Source organism: Carcharodon carcharias, chromosome 21 (assembly GCF_017639515.1).
Source record: "Carcharodon carcharias isolate sCarCar2 chromosome 21, sCarCar2.pri, whole genome shotgun sequence".
Taxonomy (NCBI): Eukaryota; Metazoa; Chordata; class Chondrichthyes; order Lamniformes; family Lamnidae; genus Carcharodon; species Carcharodon carcharias.
Window position 1 is genome coordinate 29322828 of NC_054487.1, and position 25008 is coordinate 29347835.

The 25008-nt window shown below is 40.4% G+C and overlaps 1 protein-coding gene across 2 annotated transcripts in view; it reads right to left on the reverse strand.

The window, feature by feature from the left end:
• Positions 1 to 1426: 1426 nt before the first annotated feature.
• Positions 1427 to 25008, reverse strand: part of wnt5b (wingless-type MMTV integration site family, member 5b) — a 147231-nt gene continuing 123649 nt past the window's right edge. For both annotated transcript variants that reach the window (XM_041216407.1, XM_041216408.1), the window contains exons 4-5: positions 20936 to 21228; positions 1427 to 3655 (exon numbers count right to left, since the gene is read on the reverse strand). In XM_041216407.1, the coding sequence (XP_041072341.1) occupies positions 3197 to 3655; positions 20936 to 21228 (752 nt within the window). In that variant the 3' untranslated portion in view covers positions 1427 to 3196. The remainder of the gene's footprint in view (positions 3656 to 20935; positions 21229 to 25008) is intronic.

The window sequence follows — 25008 nt, forward strand, 5'->3', positions numbered from 1 at the left end:
TTATAAATAAAGTGCCAACACCTCCCCTGAACATTCAGGAAGTTGGCAGCAGTGTTGCCATGCAGGGTAAAGCATCGGTCCCAGTCTGCAGCCAAGAGGCACCTCCATCCCTCAGCCATATTTCAGCCTCAGTCGGGGGGGGGGGGGGGGGGGGGGGGGGGCACATGTAGACAGGAAAATTCTAGCTGGTGCTGGTAGAGTGGCCTTAATAGGCCATTTAGGTGGTCTAACTGGCCACCTGCCACTTATGGACTTGTAACCGTCACCTCCCCAGTCCTGCCAATTCCAAAATGGTCCAAAAGCGGAAACATTCTGGCAAACTAGCAGACTGACCAGGAGCAGGAAATTGCTGGTGTGCTTGCATCCAGTCTCGCCTCAGCAGCTGAAAGAAAATACAGTACACATTTCAGGTTGATGACTTTTTGTCAGAACATCAGGTTGTTGAATTGAAATGTGAACTCTGATTTTCTCTCTACAGATGCTGCCTGACCTGCTGGGTATTGTTTTTGTTTTAGATTTCCAGCATTTGCTGTATTTGGCTTTTGTCAGTGTGCAACTCCAACTGATTTGGTCCTCCAGCAACAGACTGAATAATTTTCTCTCTCACGCTCTCTCTCTCTGATAGTCCTTCAAAGCAAGGAGTACATCCTGTGGCAAGAACCTGCGAGCACAGGCTGTTGTGTTGCAGCTATCACATGGTTCTGACTGACAGGACAGTCTCCCATTCTTACTGCATGCCAGGGGCACATTGGAAGGAGTTGCAGGTTGATAATCAACCTGTTTGGTCACGTTATGAATGCACCTTCTGGGGCCATCGAGTTCTGGAGTCAGACTAAAAGAAGGAGCTTCTGACTCAAAGGTAGGGACACTACCCACCACACCACAAAGACCTCACAACAAATAATTTTCTCCCATGTCCCTGAAACCAAACTTGAAAAATTATAAATGATGGAGAGGTTGGCAGTCCTAGGGACTGAAACATTTTTTGTCATTGCATAAGCTGATCCCATCAAGCACATCATTACTTCATTACACCGTAGACCGGAAGCAAACTGCACCGACAATCTATCTTAATCCTTAACTCTGTTCTGAATTATCATGATATTCTCATTCCCCAAATGGTTAATTTTTATGGTTTCTCTAAGTAAGACAGTTCAATTAGTTATAAATTGTTGATAGATTTTTGTTGCTATAAACTGATGTTAAAACTGCCTTAAGATTCCCAAACTCATTTCACATGGGAACCATAATAACCACCAGAGAGATTTTACTTTCATATATTTCAGCTGGATCCAAGTCTCAAAACTGAAAGAAGTAAGTTTGAGCCTGCTGGGTCACCCAGCCTGCTTGAGCTGTGACAAACAATCTTTATTATTATTTAATTATTCTGGCAAAATGAGAATATAATGCATTGCTTTAGATTTTAAAAATTCAAGGGTGGAAGCATTTTATTAAAATAAAAGCAGTCCATTTAAAGGATGGAATAATGAACAGAAGGATGAAGCAACAATATAACTTGACATATACATGTATTCTAACAATTTAGAATAGCCAAGTATGTTTTTTACTATCAGTTTTAAATGCAAAATAAGAACATAAAGAATTCTCCATAAACTTTATTATAGTTGCGTGAGGTAAGGAGGCCACTTTTCAAAAACTTTGCAGTGAAGGAGGAGGGGTTGTCACCACTTAAACATTATGTTAAATAACTTAAAGCTACCAAAATTGCTTTAATTAAAAAGTATAACTACAATCTTTACTGTAGATCCAGATTAACAGTGATGAATGAATGACCTATGTGTATTGCATTGAAATGAAATATAGGCACGTGTGGTTACAAATATTGTTAAATAACATTACCTAATCATTCTAATACAATGTAAACAATTATAAACTGCAAATTATAAACTGCAAAACTCCCACAAGTATTGAGCATTTCTTTCATTCATTCTTCTTTCAAACATTTCCAAATCTTTTGCAGATAGTGCATTAAGATACAGGTGCGAGGACTCTTGATGTAACAAATATCCCACCCAATGGCTGAATTTGGTATATACAAGTTCTTATTTACAAAGTTAGAATTTCCCCTCCATCATCAGTTGCGTAAAAGAGACTGGTCATACATTTAATAAGTCTCATTATAACTTAAACGGTTTCACAAAGAATTGGTTCCAATATCTATACTAGGATCGCCATCTTTTTTGAGTGTATTTTTTGAGTATTTTTGATTTGATTTTAATTCTACAAATGTGGTATTTGCATGTCTAATTCTCAAAATCTTTCAAGCAAAAAATCTGTGTGCTTCTCCTTTCAAATTTTCAGGAATTTGCAGATAGAAATGTTATTTATGACATTCTCAAAGTCCTGTTGCAGACTACCCTCCACAGTTCTTTGCTATTGAAAGATTATTTAATCCTCACAAATCAAATTAGGTTGCAGTTTAAATGTAGCAACATGCCTGTTTTCATTCCGGCACATATTCTAAGTACAAGCATATATACACATTTGTGCAGAATGTAAGTTGAAAGTATACAAGCACTTTGTAAAAATAGATATTAAATTTTGCAAAAACTGTGCAGGTTATTAGGTTGCAAAATACATAATACAATTGTAGCCGTTTGAAAGAAAACAAAATTGTTTAAGTTACTTAAAATGAATGAATGTCAATTGATACCAATGCCTTACAGAGACCTTTTTCTTTCCCTTCTTTCAATTTACTGACAGGTTTATGGGCAGTTCCAGTTATTCACGTAAGGCTGTTTTCCTATTTACAAAGTATAAGGTACTTTGCTGAAATAGGTGGTGGAAATGCTGATGGGAGGAGAAGGTAAAAGATGGCTTTCAAACCTGAATTAAATTAGGTCAGAATGCTAAATATTTGTGACCTCATCTTTAATAAATAGTCAGCAGGCAAGACTCGGTCATTAATGCTAATCTTGTCACTCATACACTATACATTGTACAAGGAGAGCCAGAGAGGCTAAAGGCAGAGTGCAGTACTAGGTCCAGTTAATTATATATATTAAAAAAGTGATTATAAAGCGGTTCATTTAAACTGGTAAGTGAAGTATGAATTCTGTTTTTCTTTTGCTGAAGTCTGAGTACACACATTCTACATTCACCATGTTAGCAGTTTCATTTGGATAAGCAGGAACTCTCCAGGCACCTTTTACATCAAAGTTTTTTCAGTTTTACGTTATTTACAAACAAACTGATCAACTATTTGCGTGCATTTTTTGCATTTGACATAACAGCACCAATGGAATTTACAATGGCACCTTTCAACTTGCACAGTCTTGAACTGATCATAACCCCGCCCACAGCACATTAGTTCACAGCCATCCATTCCCTCAGAGGTCTTGTTACAGAGGCGGCCCATTGTGCCCAGGGAGCCTGTGGTCTTATTCTTCACACAGTAATCAGGGCTCTGGTCAAGATAAACCAGGTCATCTGCAGTGGGAGGGTTGAAGCGGCTGTTTACTAGCTCCAGCTTCCCTTTGCGGTTGATTTTCATGGCAGCGGCGCTGTCATACTTTTCTTTCAGCAGATCGCCCACCTTCCGGAAATCAGCCAGTTGAAGCCAACATGTCTTCAAGCTGCAGGAGCCAGAAACACCATGGCACTTGCATGCCACATCTGCCAGATTGTACACAGCCTGGGGAAAAAAAGCATGAAGGACAAAAGCATTACAAATCTAGAAATGAAGTTTCATGTGCTATATTACTTATGCTACTCATTGCAATTAATGCTTAACAGCTCTGCTAATTTCAAGTAAACAAATTGTGAGCCGCAGTTTACCTGAATGTCTCTAGAGTATGGAGGACAGAAGAGTTGGGTTACCTATAAGTGAACTCTACTAGAACGTACATGTGTGCATAATCGGTGAGGAAAAGATCAGAATCACACCTTCAGAATTATGTCCTAGCATAAGCAAACTCATGAAGAAAGGTGAAAATTGTAGGGAAGAATATAAATGCTGTAATTTCCAAGCAGATTGAAACATGGAATAAAAATGATATTAATACTATGAGCTCTAAAAAAAAGCACATTTCTTTGACAGGGTTAAAGCAAAAAAAAGTCATTGATGGTGTTGATTTTGGAGTAATTTCTGCCCTCTTATGAGGGTGGTGACAATGCCAGATACTGATTTCTGGGTATTGGCAACCATTAGGTATCTCAGCATAGGACATAACAGCCAAGCATGATGCTGTCCTCCTGCTGACTGGAATATGCAAAAAACAGCAACTTGCATTTATATAGCCCATTAAAGGCATAACACCCTGAAACACTTAACTGAGGTAGAAAAGAGATGAGTCTTCAAAGAATGCCAAGAGAGGCACGGCGGGTAGCTGTTGGATTATCCAAGGCAGATTTAAACCTGGAAAGCTGGTCGGAGAGTAGAATGATGGGAAGTAGTGATTGGTAGGTTAGGGATTGGTGGGGGAGGGGGTGAAGAGGTGGGGAGGGCAAAGTACAAAATTGGAAGAAATAATCAGCTGCATGACTAGGTGAAAGGAAAGGGAGAAGGCAGGAGAGACAGGCCTCAGAAGGGTCAAGGGAAAGAGAGCGGAGATATAATTAATGGCCTCAGATCCAGAGTTGCCACAATGTCACAAGGGTGGACAAAGAGGGAATTAGGTTACATAGACACAGCAGAAATTAAAAGACATTTGTTGCTTATGAACAGAGGACAGGGAGGAGACAATATGATAAAGTCCAAGTTGAAGCTTTTTAGTGAAACAGAGAGGATCTGTAGACAGGGTAAAGTCAGCTTGAAGCATCAAAAACCAGTTTCCAGGCCTCCGGGTTCAGAAAAAAGTGTGGCAATGAAGTCGGTCCATAACCAATTCGAATGACAGAGTATCAAATGCTGAATGTTATCAGTGGAAACAGAGGGATGAGGAGAGGTATAAGATCGGCCATGAGCCAGAAGAAGCCAATTCAGACATCAAATGTATTGTGGTCTCGGGTTGCTAAGCAATGTGCAGCAGCAGACCTGGTTCACCAGCTGAGGGGCAAGTAGCAGTGGCAGTGAAATCAAACCAAGGAAAGTGAAGTCCAGCAAGCCAGCGAAAAGTAAAATGTAAATCTATTAGAGGGAACTGGTCAGGGGTCAGTTATAGGAAGCTGAAGAGCACACAAATGGAGCAGCAGCAGAAGTTTGGGAAGCCAGTCCAATCAAGTCCTTTGAAGGATGATGGAAGAGTTGTGGAAAACAATTGGAGCAAACAGATAGCATGAAGGCAGGGATCATTCAGAAGCAGAACCCAGAGCAAGGTTGGAACTCACAAAAACAGATCAGAGCTATGACTCAGCAGAGAAATGGAAAATTGTTCCTGCAAAAGCAGGTCAAGTACTGGCATTGAGGCAGTTGAAAAGAGAATGCAGTCTTAATAAAAGGTGGTGGGATCACAGTTAAGCGCATGCAGAAGCAATTGGAGAAATTGAAGTCAGCCTTGGAGATAGATGATTTTGTCCGGGTCCCAAATAGTGGCAGACTCCTTGTTGTTCAAATATCTACAAGCTGTAAGTGATTTCAAAGGTTACAATTTACAGCTAAACCTACATTAAGGAATTTAATTATAATGAGGAATGCCACAAGGTGCTGCCCCAACTCTCTTGGCTGCTTTTTCATGATCCAAAAAGCAAATAGAATCTAAGAAGTCTAGATAGCTTGGCAGGTGCATCACTATGGAGCAAGGCAAGGAGGTAGGTCCCAAGAACTAACTGCTAGTACGGGGATTGAGCCCATTGGCATTATCCTGCACCACACTCCTAGCATAGCATGGTCCCACATAGCAGCAGAGTAAAGTGAGAAGTTAACAGTGCACAACAGTGACTCTGCCTCAACTTAGGAACTTATATTGTACATCATCCATTTTACAATCTTCATAAATTCCTTATAAATGCATTTGTATCGTGAAACACTTTACAATTACAATCGCATCAGTAACTGAAAAGATATTTGAAGGAACAATCACAGGCCGCAATATGATTGCTTAAATAGAGAAGGACATAAATACACCCAACATGGCTTCATGTCTCACAAATCTGATTGTATTTTCTGAAGAAGTCACCAAGATGGTGGATGAGGTAAGCCCGGTGAACAATGTCTACTTAAATTTCCAAAAGCTTTTGACAAGGTACTGCATAAGAGGAGAGAGATTGAGAACTGGTCGATAGGTAGAATGTTATTATAGATGATGGATTTGGATCTATTTGGAGATCAGTCACCACTTGTGTTCTGCAGGGATCAATTTTGTGATGATTGCTCTTTATAATTTTTATTAAAGCTCTAGAAATAGGTGTTAGAGAAACAATCTGCAAATTTGCAGATATTATTAAGATTTATGAGAGTGTCAGGACTGTATAAGATGTTGCTTCAGCCAGATCTTAATACACAGGGGATTGGACTTTTGACTGGCAGGCAAGGTTTAATTTTTAAGTGCAATGTTAAGTATGAGGCCAGAATGAATGCTGAATCTATATACACAATTCAGAGAAAAACATTGAAGTAGAGAGAAATGGAACCGAGGTAGGGAACGGGTGGTGGAATTCCAGTACATAGATCACTAAAGGTTCATCAGCTATGCCATGAAGTGATAGCTAGGGTAAATAGGGTACTGGGGCCCATTTATTGGACAATTGAGTATAAAAGAAAGAATATTATTTTCTTTTTGTACGAGACCATGGTCACGTCTCAGGTAGAATACTGAGTCCAATTTTGGTCATTTTACACAGTGCATGATATTATTTTAGATTTCTAGCACCTGTTGTATTTTGCTTTTGTGTTAAAAGAGACCACCTGAGTTCACAAGGAAAAGAGTATCACATATCAGCACTTTAATAAAGTTAAACTATATAAATTATTTAAGGAGGCAAATAAGAGAGCAAGAAAAAGAGGACCTGTTGAAAGTTAAAAACAAAAGGGACAAACTAAATAATTAAGTGTTAAAGAAGACGCAAGTAATAAATAAGATGGATGGCATAGGTATGTTTGTTGTTAAATGTTTATAAAGTCGAAATCCATGTTTAAAAGAAGATAAAGTGCAATAATTGACAAATGCTCAATAAACTAAAAGAAAAGCTTTAGAAAGGAGGGCAAAATAACTTACAAGAGCAGAAAAAGTAAAGGAACTTTAAGGACAAATGGATAGTATTAGAGGTAGTAATTGAATCATGTGTGAATGAAAGGGCAGGCTAATGCTAGAACTTATGAGCACATCACCAGATATTGGAGACGGTAACTAGCACAATCAGGAACAGAGTTGCCTTGAAATAAACATGAGAACCAAAAAATAATAAGAAATGCTGCAAAGCTTCAAAAGATCATATTAACAAGCAGATATCAGGCCCTGTCCGAAAAAACGAGGAATTAAAGGTTCAGACAGCTAGAAAAAAACAGATGACAGCTTGAAGTAAAACACTGGCCTAAAATGTATGGGGAGGCAGGGTGAATTTCAGCAGCCAGGAAACCTGGAGATACAGAAAAGGCAGATGACCAATCAAGAGGCTGACAGGCAACCAAGGACTGGAGAGAGGGGAGGGAGACAGGAAGACATTGCTGGGCTGGGGAAAAAGATCATAGGAGAGAGTGTGCAGGGAGAGACTGCAGAGAGATCTGAAGATCAAGGTGAGGGAGTTGGTTGATCATGCTGGGGGTAACGAATCGCACAGAGGGAGGCAGATCATCGCGGGTTAGCTTGTGGGGACTGGCAGGGAGCAATTCTGCTCCTCCTGGTCCATATGCATAGCTTCCTTTAGCTAATAGGTTTTCCAAAACCTGGGAAACTAGGTCCCAAGCCATGAAATCCAAATGGCTGCTAAAATCGGAGATACACAACTTCATTAACATACGAGAATTAATGACCTGCCTCCCAAGAGCAGATTACTGAACAACCACCAACTGAAGTTCGGAGTGCTCAGTTGGGTTGGGGTTGGGTTTCCTATTTTTTATCATTTAACACCACTCTCCATCCATCTCCTGTCATCCTGGGGTGTTAAAAGCCCCTCTTAGTTTGCAAGTCACAGAGGTTCTAAATTTCAGAGATTCTTTGCTCAGGAAAAATGAATAGTCATGTGTACCATAAGGATATTACCTTTAGGTGTCAGCCCTTACGTAGTGGTAGCACTCTCACCTCTGAGTCAGGAAGTCATGGGGGAGAATTCTCCCCCTGTCGGGGGGTTGTGTGGGGGTGAGCGTGGGCATGAGCAGGCATAGACCCAATCGGCGCCCCCAATCAGGTCCACACCGCCATTTTATGTGGACAGGCCAATTAAGGCCCACCCAGCATGACGTGTGCCCAGAAGCGCTGAGCGCTCCCTGTGCGGTCAGGGGAGGGGTTCCCTGAGCTGCCTCAGGGAGATTAGTTTTAAGTTTTTAAAATTTAAATAAAGCAAAGAAAAAAATTTAAGACATGTCCCCCCATGTGACAGCGTCACATGAGCTGGGACATGTCAATGAATTTTTATAAAAATATTTATTCAATTTATAAACACTTCATGAAACCTCATCCCGCCCATGGATGAGATTCCATGAAAAATGCGAAGGCTGCCTGGGCTCTTTGCTTCCCTGCCAACCTTAAGGCTGGACGGGCAGCTCAGTTTAATAATTTAATTGATATTTAAATGGCCTTAATAGGCCTTTGACAGTTCGGAGGGCGAGCGTCAATTTCCGCGTCGGCGAGTGGGAGTGGGCCCTGTCCCACTTGCCGACCCGAAAATTCTGACCATGGATTTAAGCCCCACTCAAAAGACTTGAGCACATAACGCAAGTTGACACTTAGGGAGTGCTGCAGTATTCGAGACATTTTTCTTCAAATGAGACTTAAAACCAAGGACACATCTGCCCTCCCAGGTGGATGCAAAATATATTCATGAAAGAGACAAAAATTCTCAAGAATCCTTGTTAACCTTTACTCCTTAATTTATAGCACTAAAACAGATTATCTGGTCATTTATTTTATGCCATTTGTGGGACATTGTTATACACAATTCAGCTGCTGGATTTCCAATCATTACAACAGTGACTACACTTCAAAAGTAATTCGTTGACAATAAAGCACTATGGGACAGATGTCATAAAAGGAGGTACATAAATATACGTCCATCCTTATAGGATTGTCTGTTGTCAAACTGGAGCCAAAATGGTATCTTATGTTCTCCCTCTGGCAAGTTTGGAGGCTGGGAAGGTATTTAGTCAAGAAGAATGATGGCTGTGTGGTCCCTGGCACCTTCCTGCCTCCACCCTTATTAAATCCATGGTGGGAAGGCCCCCGGAAAGCCTTCTTGCCTCGCAATCAATTAAGGGCCTTAAAATGCAATTAATGCCCAATTAAGGGCATCTTCCTGTTGTCGCTTATATTTACCCAGCGGCAGGCGGGCCTGTTGCCATGCGGGGAGCAAGACATGCAAAACTGTGCTTGTGGTCTCCCAGGGAACGTAACTCATTCATAGCCACTCAGTGCCTGATCAAGGGACCCAGCATGAGGAAGGGTGTGCCCAGTGAGAGCCAGTCCCGTGCCCTTGCTGCCAACCCATTCTTCCTCCCTTTCCAATGACCCTCCACCCTGCAAAACCCCTCCTGCCATCAATTACCTCCAGCCTGGGTCCTTCCACAATCCTGAGCCTCTAGTGGATGACATTCTAACAGCAGATGCCACCTCCCCAGTGGTGCCACTGAGCAAAAGAGCTGCCAACCAATCTGGGACTTCCAGCCCCCACAGTCCTGATCCACTGGTGGCCTGTTAATTTCTTGATTGGTTTATAATTCAGTGGGCTTTCCCCAAAGGAGGCAATGCCAGTCTCTCACCGACTCGCCAGCTGAGGGCCAAGGCCCCCCATTGCTCCCATAAAATTTCCCCCAAGATTGCCTCTGGACTCAAAGATAAGGAATGCAAAGTAATGTTCTCAAAAATATTTCTGGTGTTTCAGAAAGGAGAGTAGTTCACCAATAAACCTGAGGATGTAAAGGAATAGCCGGTAATATGGTGTAAAAAAAACACTTTCATAAATAATTGGGGGAACCACTTAAAGAGCTAAAGGACCCTGGCATGCTTTGGAGCAGCTCACATGGATTTTTCAGACTGCAGCAACCAAAAGAATGTAAGGTGACCAGAGAAGGCTGCCCCTTGTGTTTCATTTTTTATATGAGTGTCCAACTTAGGGAGTGAGGGGATGCAGTGACATGAGCTCTCCTCAGGGCAGGAGGAGGACAGCTTTTCCAACTAAGTAGGCATAGACGGAAATGGCCAAGGAAGCAACAGCAGTGTGGCTCCTCTAGCCTGGAGATCATGGACTTGGAGGGTCCAGGACCTCAACTAGGGGCAAAAACAGCTGAGTGGGTAATACTGTCAGATGCCAAGCCCTACATTTGCCCAGTACTTGCCTGTCCAAAACACCTCAGGGCTACACACCTTGCAGTTCCACTCACTCCTGGTTTTGCAGGCACCCCACATTCCACTGGAGCAGCCAACACTCACATTTATCCTCAGCCTATTGTCCTTTTGCACCCATGCTTCACAGGCAGCATACATAAATGTTGTCCTTCATTTTTCTGAACACAAACAATTCCTAACACTCCCACCTCCCTGCTTTCTTTACTTACAAGAGTCAAGGGTTGTGGGAGATAAGGAGTGGGTGAGCCCCCAATGACAGATACCTTGGCTGCCTGATGCACTGTGAAAGCAGTCTGGCACCATGAGGATGTAGATATGAGTAGCGAACTGCTGTCAAAAGTTGAGCCTCCTGAGGTTCAACTGCTCGCATATGTTGGGATTGCTGGTCCATTGCCAAGGAAGGGAGCAGCTATAAAAATGGACAGGCTGAGAGGTTACCTTGCACAGCACCGATTCTGCCAGAGTGTTATCACTACTTGGCAGGTGAGTGCCAGCTGCTTGAAAGGGACTCCATCTGACCAGCACTTCATACACCCTCAGATGCGCTTCTCTCCTGCATTCAAAGTGGCATTGGCGCAGGTTATGCAGCTACACCATTCCCCCTCTGTTAAGAGTCAAGGAGGACTGGCCTCTTCCTGCCAGTATCTCGGTGCCCATTCACTTTGCTCTATGGAATGACATGTAGTTGCATTTCTGAAAAAAGTTCTGAATTGATGAATCAAGATCTGCTAAATGGGCTTCCTCGTCTGCAGTAGTTTTTTGGTCAATTGATGCACAATCTACACAAAATATCTAAAAGAATAAGATATAATTTCCCCCTATTTGTTGCGATAAACATGGCACTGATGTTTTTCTCCTATCTGATGGAATTCTAATTGAAATTACTATGGGCTCACTTTAAAAATAATTTGTGTTCCTTTTACATGATAGAAGCAGAGACCCATCATGTATACCATAAGAATAAATTGTGTGGAGACATTTCACTGTTGCTTTACATTTGTTATGGTGTTACTATTTATTTTTAAACTTTCTTGCGGCAGGGTTTATGCTGAGATTAAAGAAAACATTTTACTTCCAAATACATAAAAAAACTTTCTTAGCATTGACAGTGGAAAACAATTTTGCTTTTGAGCTTTATCTGGACCTTTTTTTTACTCTTATGGTACATTTTTAAACTAAATCTTATAGTTTCTAACATATTCTGAATCAGTTTCCTCACAGCTGGATATTTGCAAATGTATTTCAGATGCTTAGGCAGATAGTTCATATTGAAGCCTCTGCTTTGTCGCTTTCATGTACAGTTGGGTATAACCTCAGAATACAATCCACATAAAACTGGTAAACTACTGGACATAATTATAAACAGACAGTATAGTAGACTGTAACCCAAGTCATCAAATATAAATCCTATGACCCCATTCAGTCACCATCAATAATGGTCCCAAATATAATCCTTTTTACAAAGCCTAGGCAAACTATTTCCCACCTATTTGTTATTTCCAAGTACCGTGTCTCCATCATTTGTGTTATTCTTCCCTCCTCCAAAAAACTAATACAATACCATCCATGTCTTCACAGGGTGGCGAGACAATCAGGAAGAAAACAACAATACAGTCTCTGTTTCTGGCTTGCAATGAAGCCAGTTCTGTGTATGCATAGCCTTCCATGACCCGGAAGGAAAGCACAAATAGTTGCTCATTGCTCAGAGGGACTTGTTAAACTCACTGGCTGCAACCACAGAGCAGGAATTTTAAAAACATAAAGCTAACTTTTCACAGCCATAGATGAAATTATGATTTATATTTTTTAATATTATCAAGTGAACCACTAAAATAAGAACCATGCTTATGTTCAGGATCTGCCTATCTGGAAAAATAGGCTCCATTTTAAATGACCATAGAAGTTTTTTACGACCAGGTGAGAAGGGGTGAACTACTTCTCTATTTAACCTCCTCAGTTGGTCACAACAAAAGTTTTCATTTCTTTTTACAAGGATATGCCTTTTCCAAATCAGAATGTGTTTAACTATTTAAACTGTGAGCAATAAAGATCCAATCAAACAAGGTTTTCTTGAGTCAAAGAAAGAGAAAATTATTAAACATTAAACTCAAGAAAAATAATAAAAATCTAATATCAAGCATCTGGCCCTCATGCAATCATTAGGGCTCACGCACATGCACACACACACACATGCACATATCAGAAATAAAGGGAATTAGGCACATACACACAGGTATCAGAAATAAAGGAAGTTAGAGTCCAATAAAAAAGGCAAAAGAATATATGGTTAAGTGTCCTTTGATTGTCTTGAGGCATAGATTTTAAACATTGTAGCTGGTTTCTTGGATGCGATCAGATGCAGAAGATGTTGCAATTATTACGAGATCTCAGTTCGCTGGTAGGTTTTTGGTAGGTTGGTTTCCCGAACCGGACAACACACTTATTTGAAAAGAGAGAGAGACGGGAAGAGAGAGAGAGAGCAGCCTTCACCCTGTTTCCACTGCTGAAGCTTTCTGGACACCGCCTGTGACACTTGCAATCTCTCTCTAGTGGCCTTGCTTTGAAATAGTTCACCTATTGTGTATTTCCAAGAGGTTTTGAGTGGGTCTGTCTTGGCAGCCATTGTTTCAATATCCAGTACTTTGCATTTTTAATGCCTCTTCCTGAGACAGTTATGAGTTTCAATGAGTGTCTGGATTATAGGATATGTCTCTCTCTTCACATACCCCTGAGTGTGATTTATTGGTTTCTCACCTCCAACTTGGAATGTGGCCTTGCATTTTTAAGCAGTTTGCTCTGCCTCAGTTCAAATTGCAAAATTTCTATCCAGTTGAAAGTTGAAAAATCATATTTTCAAAAATAAAGATTCACTCTCATTTTATTACACAAGGTATAAAAACACAAAACTAAAAAAACACCTTCACTCTCTTTGCCTTGGTCTGGATTATCCATTCACTTCTAAATGGGTCTCTTTAAGTTCTGGACAAGGCACCTGCAATCACATTCGATTTCCCTGCAATGTGGTGACTTTTAGTTAATATGCCTGGAGAAACAAACTCCAATGGAATATCCTTGCATTCTGAGTTTTGAATTTCTCCACAAAGGTCAAAGGGTTATGATCAGTATAGACTGTGGTCGCTCTGTATCCATTTTGAACATATATCTCAAAGTGTTTGAGAGCTAGCAATAAACATAGGGTTTCTTTTTCTACTTTCTGATGTTTGTTTTTTTTTTGGAGAAGTGCCCAATTGGTCTCTCTTTTCCTGATTCATCCTCCTGAAGGAGGTTGGCCCTTACCCAGAGGTCACTAGCATCAATGGTTACTTTAAGTGCTTGGTTAAGGTCTGGAGCTGCTAGCACTGGCTCGCTTATTAAAAGGCTTTCAGCTTTTCGAAAGTAGTCTGACATTTCTCGGTCCATACAACTTTCGTTTTTTTTTCTATAGTGGGCCTCCCTGCAGGGTGGCTGCTGTACTGAAGTTTGGGATGAACTTGCAGTAAAACCCACACATCCCTAAAAATCTTATGATTTCCCATTTTGTTGTAGGAATGAGGAACTGTACAACTGCTTGTGCCTTTACAGCTCTGGGCACTACTTGTCCTTGACCCACCATGTGTCCTAGGTAGGTCTCCTGAGCCTTAGCGGGCTTGCCCTTGTGAGATTGACCACTAGGTCAGCTGACTAATTTCTGGAAGAGGGCTTCCAGTTGTTCTAAGTGAGTTTCCCAGGAGTCACTGTACAGTAAGAGGTCATTTAGGTAAACCACACAATTGGATAAGCCTGCCAGTACCTGGTTCATCAGCCTTTGAAAGGTGACTGGGGCATTTCTGAATCTAAATGGCATGACTCGACACTGGTGGAACCCATCCAGAATCATGAAGGCGGAGATTTCCTTTGCGCAGGCAGTCAAGGGAACCTGCCAGTATCCCTTGAGTAAATCTATCTTTGTAATATAGGCTGCATTACCTACCCTATCTATACAGTCTTCCAGGTGGGGAATCAGGTAGGAGTTAGCTCTGGTCACTGCGTTAATCTTCTGGTATTCAACGCAGAGCTTTGTGGAGCCATCTGGCTTGGGCAAAAGCTACAGGGTAGTTCCAGTTACTGCTGCTAGGTTCTATTATTTGGTGCTCCAGCATGTATTTAAACTCCTTCCGAACTTGGGCCAGCTTTTCTGGGCCTAGGTGATCGGGATGTTGCCTTATGGGAAGGCCTCCCCCACATCCATATCATATAGAGCTAAAGTGGTGAAGCCTGGCCTGTCTCTGCAGATGGTTTTAAATGCAGTGAGCAGCCTTGTCAGGTTCCCTCACTGTTCTGCATTTAGGTGGGTAAATATGGTGTCCAATTTAGGAGGTTCAAGGTGGGCCTCATCCTTGTCTCCTTCCAATTCATCCTCACTGTTCCTCTCAGCCTCCAGGTCTGTAGTTATTGGCTTGTTCCCTTCTTGGCTGTGATATTGCTTTGTCATATTGACATGACACAGCCTTTGCTTTTTCCTGCAGTCTGGGATTTCAGCTGGGTAATTTATCTCTCAAGCTTCTTTGCTACTCTGTACAGGCCACTGAGCCAGGCTTTAGGGGTTTATCCAGTGTTGGTAGCAATATCACGTAGTCTCCTGGCTGAAAGGTTCAAGCCCTGGCATCTTTGTCTGCCTGTTTATTCATAGCTGTTGGGGAGATTTTTAAGTGTTCCCAAGCCACATCACAGGCATGAGTCACTCAAGGAACACAGTTATGTAGTTTAACATGGAGACTTCCTCCTTCTGTTCTAAAAATTTCTCCTTGAATAGTTTCAGAGTACCTCCCACTTAGAAGCATAGGCCTGAATTTTCATCTCGGTGGGCGGGCACGATCGGTGGCCCAGGAGCAGCTGGGAAACAGACTACCAACCCCAATTGGCCCCCAACCGCGATTTCACACTGGCTGGCCAATCAGTGTGAAGCGCACACTGAAAAGCTCGGCGCTGCCGGGGTGGGGACGGTAGGAGGCCGGGCGATGACTTCAACGCATGCGCAGGCAAGTGATGACAGAAAGCTCGCTGAAGGCAGAGAACCCAGGAAATAAAGTTTTTAAAATCAGGAAAAAAATGTCCAAGCATCACAATCAGGCACCTGAACATATAGATTATGAAAATGCTATCCGCAGTTTTCTATTTTTATTTTATTTAATAATGGAAACCTCACCTGCCCTTGGATGAGGTTTGCTGAAAAATGTAAAGCCGCCTCGCCGATTCGCCCATCAGCCAACATAAGGTTGGACGGGCTATGTAAAATGACCGACAATTGTGCCGTTAATGGGCTTAATTGCCCTCTTGATTGTCAGCGGGCGTGCTTCCGACTTTTGCCCGTGCCCGCCGACCAAAATATCATGCATGATTTCACGCCTGATTGGGTCGGGCACATGCCCTCCCGATCAGCGTAAAATTCAATCCATAGAAACATAGAAAATAGGAGCAGGAGTAGGTCATTAGGCCCTTTTAGCCTGCTCCACCATTCAATATGATCCTCTATCTCAACGGCATACTCCCGCCCTCTCCCCATATCCCTTGATGCCTTTAGGCTCCAGAAATCTATTTACTTTCTTCTAAAGTATATTTAGTGACTTGGCCTCCACAGCCTTCTGTGTTAGAGAATTCCACAGGTTCACCACCCTCTGAGTGAAGTTTATCCTCATCTCAGTTCTAAATGGTATACCCCATATCCTGAGACTGTGACCCCTTGTCCTAAATCTACCCCAGCCAGAGAAAATATCATCCCTGCATCCAGTCTGTCCATCCCTGTCAGAGTTTTATATGTTTCAGTGAGATCTCCTCTCATTCTTCTAAACTTAAGTGAATACAGGTCTAGTTGGCCCAATCTCTCCTCATATGACAATCCTGCCATCCCAGGCATCAGCCTGGTGAACCTTTGCTGCATTCCCTCTATGGCAAGTATATCCTTTCTTAGGGAAGGAGATCAAAACTGCACACAATACTCCAGGTGTGGTCTCTTCAAGACCCTCTTTAGCTACTGTAAGACATCCTTGCTCCTCTACTCAAGCCCTCTCGCAATGAAGGCCAATATAACATTTGACTTCTTAACTGCTTGCTGCACCTGTATGCTTGCTTTCAGTGATTGGTGTACAAGGACACCCAGGTCCCCTTGTACCTCAACACTTCCCAATCTATCACCATTTAAATAATATTCTGCCATTCTGTTTTTCCTACCGAAGTGGATAACTTCACACTTATCCACGTTATACTGCATCTTCCATGTATTTGCCCACTCACTCAACCTGTCTAAATCACCTTAAGGCTTCTTAATATCCTCCTCATTGCTCACATTCCCACCAAGTTTTGTGTCATCAGCAAACTTGGAAATTTTACATTTGGTTCCCTCATCCAAATCACCGATATATATTGTGAATAGCTGGGGCCAATGACTAATCCCTGTGGATCCCCCTAGTCACTGCCTGCCACTCTAAAAAAGACCCATTTATTCCTACTCTCTTTTTCCTGCCTGCTAATCAATTTTCAGTCGAATCCAATATATTAACCTCAACCCCATGTGCTTTAATTTAACACAGTAACCTCTTATGTGGGGCTTTATCAAAAGCTTTCTGAAAATCTAAATATCCACTGATTGGATTGAATGGGACTGAAAGCCGATAAATCCCCAGGGCCTGATAATCTACATCCCAGGGTACTAAAGGAGGTGGCCATGGAAATAGTGGAATAGTCCAATTCTCCCTTATCTATTCTGCTAGTTACATCCTCAAAAAACTCCAGTCGGTTTGTCAAACATGATTTCCCTTTCATAAATCCATGTTGACTTTGTCTAATCCTGTTGACATTTTCTAAGTGCCCTGTTATCATATCCTTTATAATAGATTCTAGCATTTCCCTATTATTCATGTTAGGCTAACCAGTCTGTAATTCGCTGTTTTCTCCCTCCTTCCTTTTTAAACAGTGAGGTTACGTTTGCCACCCTCCAGTCTGCTGGGACTATTCCAGAATCTACAGAATTTTGGCAGATGACAACCAATGCATCCACTATTTCCATGGCCACCTCCTTTAGTACCCTGGGATGTAGATTATCAGGCCCTGGGGATTTATCGGCTTCCAGTCCCATTCAGTTCAATCTCTCCAGCATTATTGTTTTAATAATATTAATTTCCTTCAATTCCTCCTTCTCAGTAGACACTTGGTTCCCTAGTATTTCTGCGAAGTTATGTGTCTTCCTCCGTGAAGACAGAACTAAAGTAGTTGTTTAATTGCTCTGCCATTTCCTTGTTCTCTATTATAAATTCTCCCATTTCAGACTGTAAGGGACCTATTTTTGTCTTCACTAATCTTTTTCTTTTTACATACTTGTCGAAACTTTTACAGTCCACTTTTATGTTCCTTGCAAGTTTACTCTCATACTCTATTTTTCCCCTCTTAATTAATGCTGAATTCTAAACTGCTCCCAATCCTCAGGCTTACTGCTTTTTCTAGCAATTTTATATGACTCCTCTTTGGATCTAATACTATCCTTAATTTCTTTTGTTAGCCATGGTTAGGCCACTTTTCCTTTTGTGTTTTTGCACCAGAAAGGAATATATAACTGTTGCAATGCATACATTCGTTCCTTAAATATTAGCCATTGTCTATTCACTGCCATGCCTTTAAATGAAGTTCCCCAATCTATCTTAACCAACTCATGCATCATACCTTTGTAGTTTCCTTTGTTAAGATTTAGGACCCTAGTTTCAGATCAGACTATTCCACTTTCCATCCTAATGAAGAATTCTATCATGTTATGGTCACTTGGTGTCTGTACGCCAATTCAAACAGAGTAAAACCAGTAGCACTTTAGTATTACAGTTCCAAGAAAACCTTTTGCAGTTTTTTAAATGGCTTTTGAAGAAACAATTTACTTTCCCACTCCAATTCTTTTGTCAGTCAGTAGGAATAAATTCCAAGATGCGTCCCCAGTTTTGTTATGATAAAGTGAGAAGGGGTGAACTAGCTCCTCTCTATTCAACCTCCTTGGCTGGTCACAACAAAGGTTTAAGTTTCTTGTTATGAGGATATGCCTTTTCCAAGTCAGAATGTATTTAACTATTCGAGCTGTGACCAATTAAGGAGCCAATCAATAAGATTTTCTTGAGTAAAAGAAAGAGCAAATTTATTAACCATTAAACCTGAGAAAAGTAATAAAAACGCTATGTCAAGCATTCGACCTTCATGCGGTCATTTGGATGCATACACACACACACACACACACACACACACACACACACGTATCAGAACTAAGGGGAGTTAGAGTCCAATTTTAAAAAGTGAAAGAATATATAGTTAAGTGTCCTTTGATTGTCCTTGAGGCATAGATTTTAAATGTTGCAGCCGATTTAGGTTAGCTGGTTTCTTCTATATGGTCAGATATAGATGATGTTGCAATTACTACGAGGTCATGAGTCATTGGTAGGTTTCTGGTAGATTTGGCTTCTCGAACCGGGCAATACGCTTATTCCAAAAGAGAGAGAGAGAGAGAGGAGGAGTCCTCAGCTTGTTACCTCTGCTGAAGGCTTTCTGGACGCCGCCTGCAATTTCTGAGGCTGGCAGCCTTGCCTTGAAAGACTTCATCCATTTTGTATTTCCAAGAGGTTTTGGGTGGGTCTATCTGTGACAGCTATCATTTCAATATCCAGTACTTTGTATTTTTAATGTCTTTTCCTGAGACAGTTATGAGTTTTGATGGGTGTCTGAATTATAGGAAACACTCCCTTGATGGTGATTTAATTGCTTTCTAACCTTCACCTTGGAATGTGGCCTTGCATTTTTAAGCAGCTTGCTCTGTCTCAGTTCAAAGTGCACAATTTCCCATCAGCTGGAAGTTGAAAAATCATATTTTCAAAAATATTGGGGCATAGCCCCAATTTATATAAAAATTAAGGCTCTTCTGATCAGTTTCTTATTATTCCACCTTGCTCATTGTAGTTAGAGGAGTTCTTAAGTTTCTTGAGAATTTCATCATTCCACTTAGACCCTCTGTTAGCTAAATTGGCTAGACAGTTAGTGTGTGGATCAGATTAATGCTAAGGGCACAGAGTTTAATCCCTGTTCCAGCTGAGGTAGACTCAGGGCCTGCCTTCTTGCCTGAATGAAAAAAAAATGACACTTTTCCATGGTTTGGTGAATAATCGCCAAGGACCTGACTACAGGAAGAGAACTGAAGAAGACAATTTAAGCCCTATCATTTAGTGAGGGGCTAGAATGCCTGAGAGTATGGTAGAGGCAGATTCAATTATGGCTTTCAAAAAGGAATTGTATAAGCACCTAAGAGGAAAAGGAAAAGGACAGAAAGTGGGACTAACTGAGTTGCTCTTGCAGAGAGGTAGTATGAACACAACAGGCCAAATGACATCCTTCTGTCCTTTAACCATTCTCTGATTCGATAACTACTTTGCAAGGATAAGACTGTCCTCCCAGCACCAAAAAGACATGGCACTCATATCAAGTGATGTTTGGCTGAAAAGCAATGAAGTTATAAGAACTCTTTTCACTGTAGAAGTACATGTGCAGTAATACCACAGTACATCCTACACAGAAAGGAACAGGCTGATCTGAAAGGAAAGATGGGAGAACACCATCACCTGGTTCAAGCATATAATAATAGTGACTAAGTCCAGCCCGGAGAGATTGCACCTTTAACTGCACACTCCCACCCTACTGTTACATCAACAAAACCACTGATTCAATCATCACCTAATAAATGTCCCAATGTATGTAATCCTAGTTTGAGGTAAATTCTGATTTTTAAAAAATTCAGTGTATCAGGATTTGGAATACAAAACGCAAACCCCATGCCATGTCTAATATAGTTAGTTCCAGATAGACTGAATGCCAATACATAATAAATAATATATGATAAACGTGTTTGAGTATAAAAAACTCTTTCAGAGAGACAAGTGATAAGTTGTTAAACAAATATGTACAAGTAGAAAAATCAAACATTACATTCGGTAATAGGTAGATAGCAGTTCGCATCTGGTGAAACTTTAAACTGCCTTAAAAACTTTCTAAATAGATAAAAACCTTATTGAAAAATTAAATTCCATGGTAAATGTGTATTTTCAGATAAAGTAGTGTAACTTTAAAAAGTACAGTGTCAAAGTGGAAACAAATAAAACTAGGCACAATCCAACATCATAATAGGCAAAAAAGCAATACCAAAAATGAAAAGATGTGAATGGTGTAGTGATAGATGGATGGGTAGATAAATAGATAGATAGATAGATAGATAGATAGATAGATAGATAGACAAACAGATAGACAGATGAGTATATAGATAGGTAGATTGGTAGATAGATAGATGGGTAGATAGTTAAAGGTCAATAATAGGTGGATAAGCAGCAGATGAGCCAAATAACTAAGGAAATATCAAAAGGGAGAAAAGGGAAGACAGATGGAGATACAGATAAGCGTTTTGGGAATCTGCTGGAAATGGAAAATGTTTTCTTGCTCAGAAATGATGAGTAAACGATAAAAAAAGCTCATTTCTGTCCATTTCTTACCCTTCTGCCAGCTTCATTGTTCTGCAGATTCATTAATGTCCTGGCATGATCTTCTGAGCCTTTGGGGTAATTTTTCTCCCTCTCCCTGGCATCCACAAATTCTTTGGCAAACCTGTAGCCATATTCTGCATTGTCCCCACAGCCTCCCCACAGCCAGTCCCGGGGAAGGTCTTTTGGTCTGGCAGCACGACTACACCCGCAGGTTGAGAGTTCCCCTTCACGACATGCACGACTTATTGCATTTACTACACCAGCTGCTGAAATAGAATATGTGAAGGCTGTCTCCCGGCTCCCTGAAATCAGACAAAACAAGGTATGGTCAATATAGGCATAGCAGCAACATTTATACATGTATACTAACTGTATTTCCACATCTGATTCCATGGTTTCAAACAGAGGGTAAAAAGGTGTGATGGATAAGAGAAGACAAATATTAATGTATAGCTCTGTACATGTATATATTTCTTCTCAGTCTTATTGTCAATATTTTTCCCCACTTTTCTCTTAAAAGCAATTAGGTATGTTGGTACAAGTTGCATGGATGTCAGCAGTTGTTCAATAACTTATAGAAGTGCATTTTTATCTGCTCTGTGTAAGTGGACGGGTTTTGAATAAATTAAAATAAGGCCCTGAATATCAACAGGTTATTGAAACTGAAGGGTACTGATGACCTGACCTGGTTTCTACAGAAGCAGACTTTCCAGCAGGAGTGATTGAATAGTGATCAGGTCTGGGATTCAAATATTTTCTCTCCTAGGCAAATAGAAGTCAATTTCAGTGTCCCATTACTGTCCTTACTCAAACCAGCTAACTCAGCAGAGACAAAGGATCAAACATAATTCGATATTATTGAAGGAGCTATTTGGATTCTTTTTCCCTTTTCAGTAAATACACAGATATCAGAATTTACACTTGTATACTAGTAATTGTTCATGGATGGTTCAGAGAGTCAGTTCTAATGCTTGTCATGGTTCCACCAAAGCCTAAATGTGATCACAATTTGTCTGTAATACAGCAAATTCACTGAGTCAATAAAGACAAGTCTGACACAAGGCAAAAATACTGATACTGAAAGTGGCCAATCCCCATAGATCTAATATTTGTAAACTATTTTATATATCTTGCATAAAATGCAAGAAAGTCATTTACATCTTGAGTACGTTTCCATTATTTGTATTAGAAAACATATATTTTGGCATGGTAGACTTGCTTAAGAGCACTTTGATATTTTTCCTCCATAGAACCTTTATTTTCTTAGTTGTTTTCATGGTTATAAAAGATAGCCCTCTCCCTCAAGCTAGACTTATGGCTCTTGCTACCTGTATTGCTATATGTGGCTGCACTACTGTTTCTCACTATTGAGTCTCCAATGATCATTAATTTGAACCTGTTCAGGTGGACATAAAAGATACCATATGCCTATTTGAAGAAGAGCTGACATTCCTCTGGTGGCCTAACCAATTCCTCAATCATTGTCTCTAAGACAAATGTAATTTATCTCATTGTTGTCTGTGAGGCCTTGTTGCCATGCTTGCATCCAATACAAAAATGGTTACATTATAAAAAATGTACTAGCTGCAAAACACTTTCAAACTCCTGCTATATAAATGCAAGTTTTTGTTCTATTATTAAGTCTAATTTATTATGGTTGAGACTTCTGACAAATGATCCATTCTCTAAAACAGACTTAATTATAGTACTAAAATGTACAATATATACACAACAACAAAGAACGACTTATATTTCTACAGCGCCTTTAACATAATAAAGGCTCTTCACATGAGCATTATAAAACAAAATATGACACCAAACTGCAAAAGCAGCAGAGTTCTGGATGATCTCAACTTTATAGAGGGTAGAATGTGGGAGACCAGTCAGGAGTGTGTTGGAATAGTCAAATCTAGAAGTAATGACGGCTTGAATGAGGGTTTCAGCAGCACATGAGCTGAGGCAGGGCGAAGTTGGGTGATGTTATGTAAGAAGGGATTATGTAAGGATATGATAATAGAAATTGGGGATTGTGAGTATTAAGGCAATGTTAATGTGATTGAGGGTCAGTTCTAAAAATATCAAAACTATTTGATTAATAATATGATTTAATGGTTAATGACATTCATAAAAGGAGACAGAGTCCATTATATAAATCAACAAATAGTCCTTTAATGATTACTGAAAAAAATGCAATATTTGGCTGCTGTTAGTATTTGAATATGATACTAAACAAGGAAATCTTTCTCTGCTTAGGGAAGTTAAAATTCCTGAAGAATCGATATTACATAGATTTATGAATATGATAACAGCTATAATGCTGACAAAATGGATCAGGGAATTTTGTTCTCATGCTTAAAGGTAGGGTGAGGAAGATTAATAATCATTTACATATACATATCAGGAAATAATTGACAGACTGGGTTTCTTTCTTGAAAAAAGGCCAAGGAGTGACTTAATAGAGATCTTTAAAATTATGAAAAGTTTTGATAGAGTGGATACAAGAGAATGTTTCCACTTGTGGGGAAGTGCAAAACTAGAGGCCATTAATATAAGATAGTTACCAAGAAATCCAATAGAGAATTCAGAAGAAACTTCTGCACCCAAAAAGTGGTTCAAGCAAATAGTACAGATGCATTTAAGGGAAAGTTAAAAAAGCATTTGAGGGAAAAGGGAATAAATGGTTACAATGGTAGATTTACATGAGAAAAGATGGGAGGAGACCTGAGTGGAGCATAAACACAAGCATGGACTAGTAGGGCTGGATGGCCTGTTCCTTTTATCCTATGCTTTCCTATGTAGTTATTTGGTCTGATACACAAATTTTGATATATTTGAAAACGGTTAAATTTAACCACAATCTTCAAGTCCAAAAACTTGCCAATTGAAATGCATTGTGGAACTATCAGTCAGTTTTTCCTGATCACTTAATTCACAAGGATGCTGGAAACAGGAGAGAAGACAGACAGTTGTTAAATTCAGAGTGATCTCTCATTAGTGAGCTATAAATATTTCAGTATATCTAAATGGCATGGTATGTGTGCTCTACCAAAGGCAGGTCCTTGGTTCATTGTCTGGTGAGGCTTCATCCTGAGTCATTTGCTTGGTAGGTTTTGTCAGTGGTGGTTTGTCATTGCCATCAGGGGCAGATGAGGCGGCAGGTCCCAAGTCTACCTCAGCTGAAACAGGAATCAAACCAATGTTGCTGTTATTCTGAACCACACACTAGCCATCTAGGCAACTGAGCTAACTGGTCCCCCATTCAAATACAATCGAAATAATACAACAGTTCAATGGGCTGCTCATGCCATGCTTGACATTAAGGAGGTGGGCTGCTAATCTGATCACAGAGTGAATTAGCTCTGGTTTCCCAGCCATTTCCCTGTAAGAAGTCTCTTTGTTTCCAACAATAAATTGATATGAGCCAGGATCTACCAGAGTAACCTCAAGAGGTCAGAAATAAAACAACAGCGAACACCACTGTTCCCTGACAAAACCTGTAAGCTGATACTTATGTAAAAGAGCTGGAATTCTACCTTCAGTTGCTTAAAGAAACATTTTACTCACCTACTTCAGTGCAACTATTGAAACTCAAGCCACGAATAAAATTATGATCTTTCAGTGTCATTTCAACATCATATTAAGCCGTAACCTCATATTTTTAAAAAAACCCGAATTGTAAAAGTGAACCTTTTGTGTAAACACACTTGCACCACACGCGAAATTTGTCCTACAAACTTCAATTCTATCTGACGAAACTATGTAAGTTCCATTATCATTCATCTGCATAATAGAAACTAAATCCAGGTACTATTTTTGAAGTGTGCGATCAATGATACCTTCAGTTTCTTTAAATACAGACCACGGAGAGGGCTGAACAAACCTCTGAAAGTGATGGACATTATTTACCAGCCTCAACCCGCAGCAACAGTGAACAAAGTACAGGTGCACAGATCTGACTCTCCAGCTGTGGCCAAAAATTCAGGAGAACGAACTTTTCGAATGCCAAACGGACATGCTTAATACACTATAACCCGTCACTTTATTTAATGGATGGGATTTCTGAACAGGGCAAGCATCTGAAA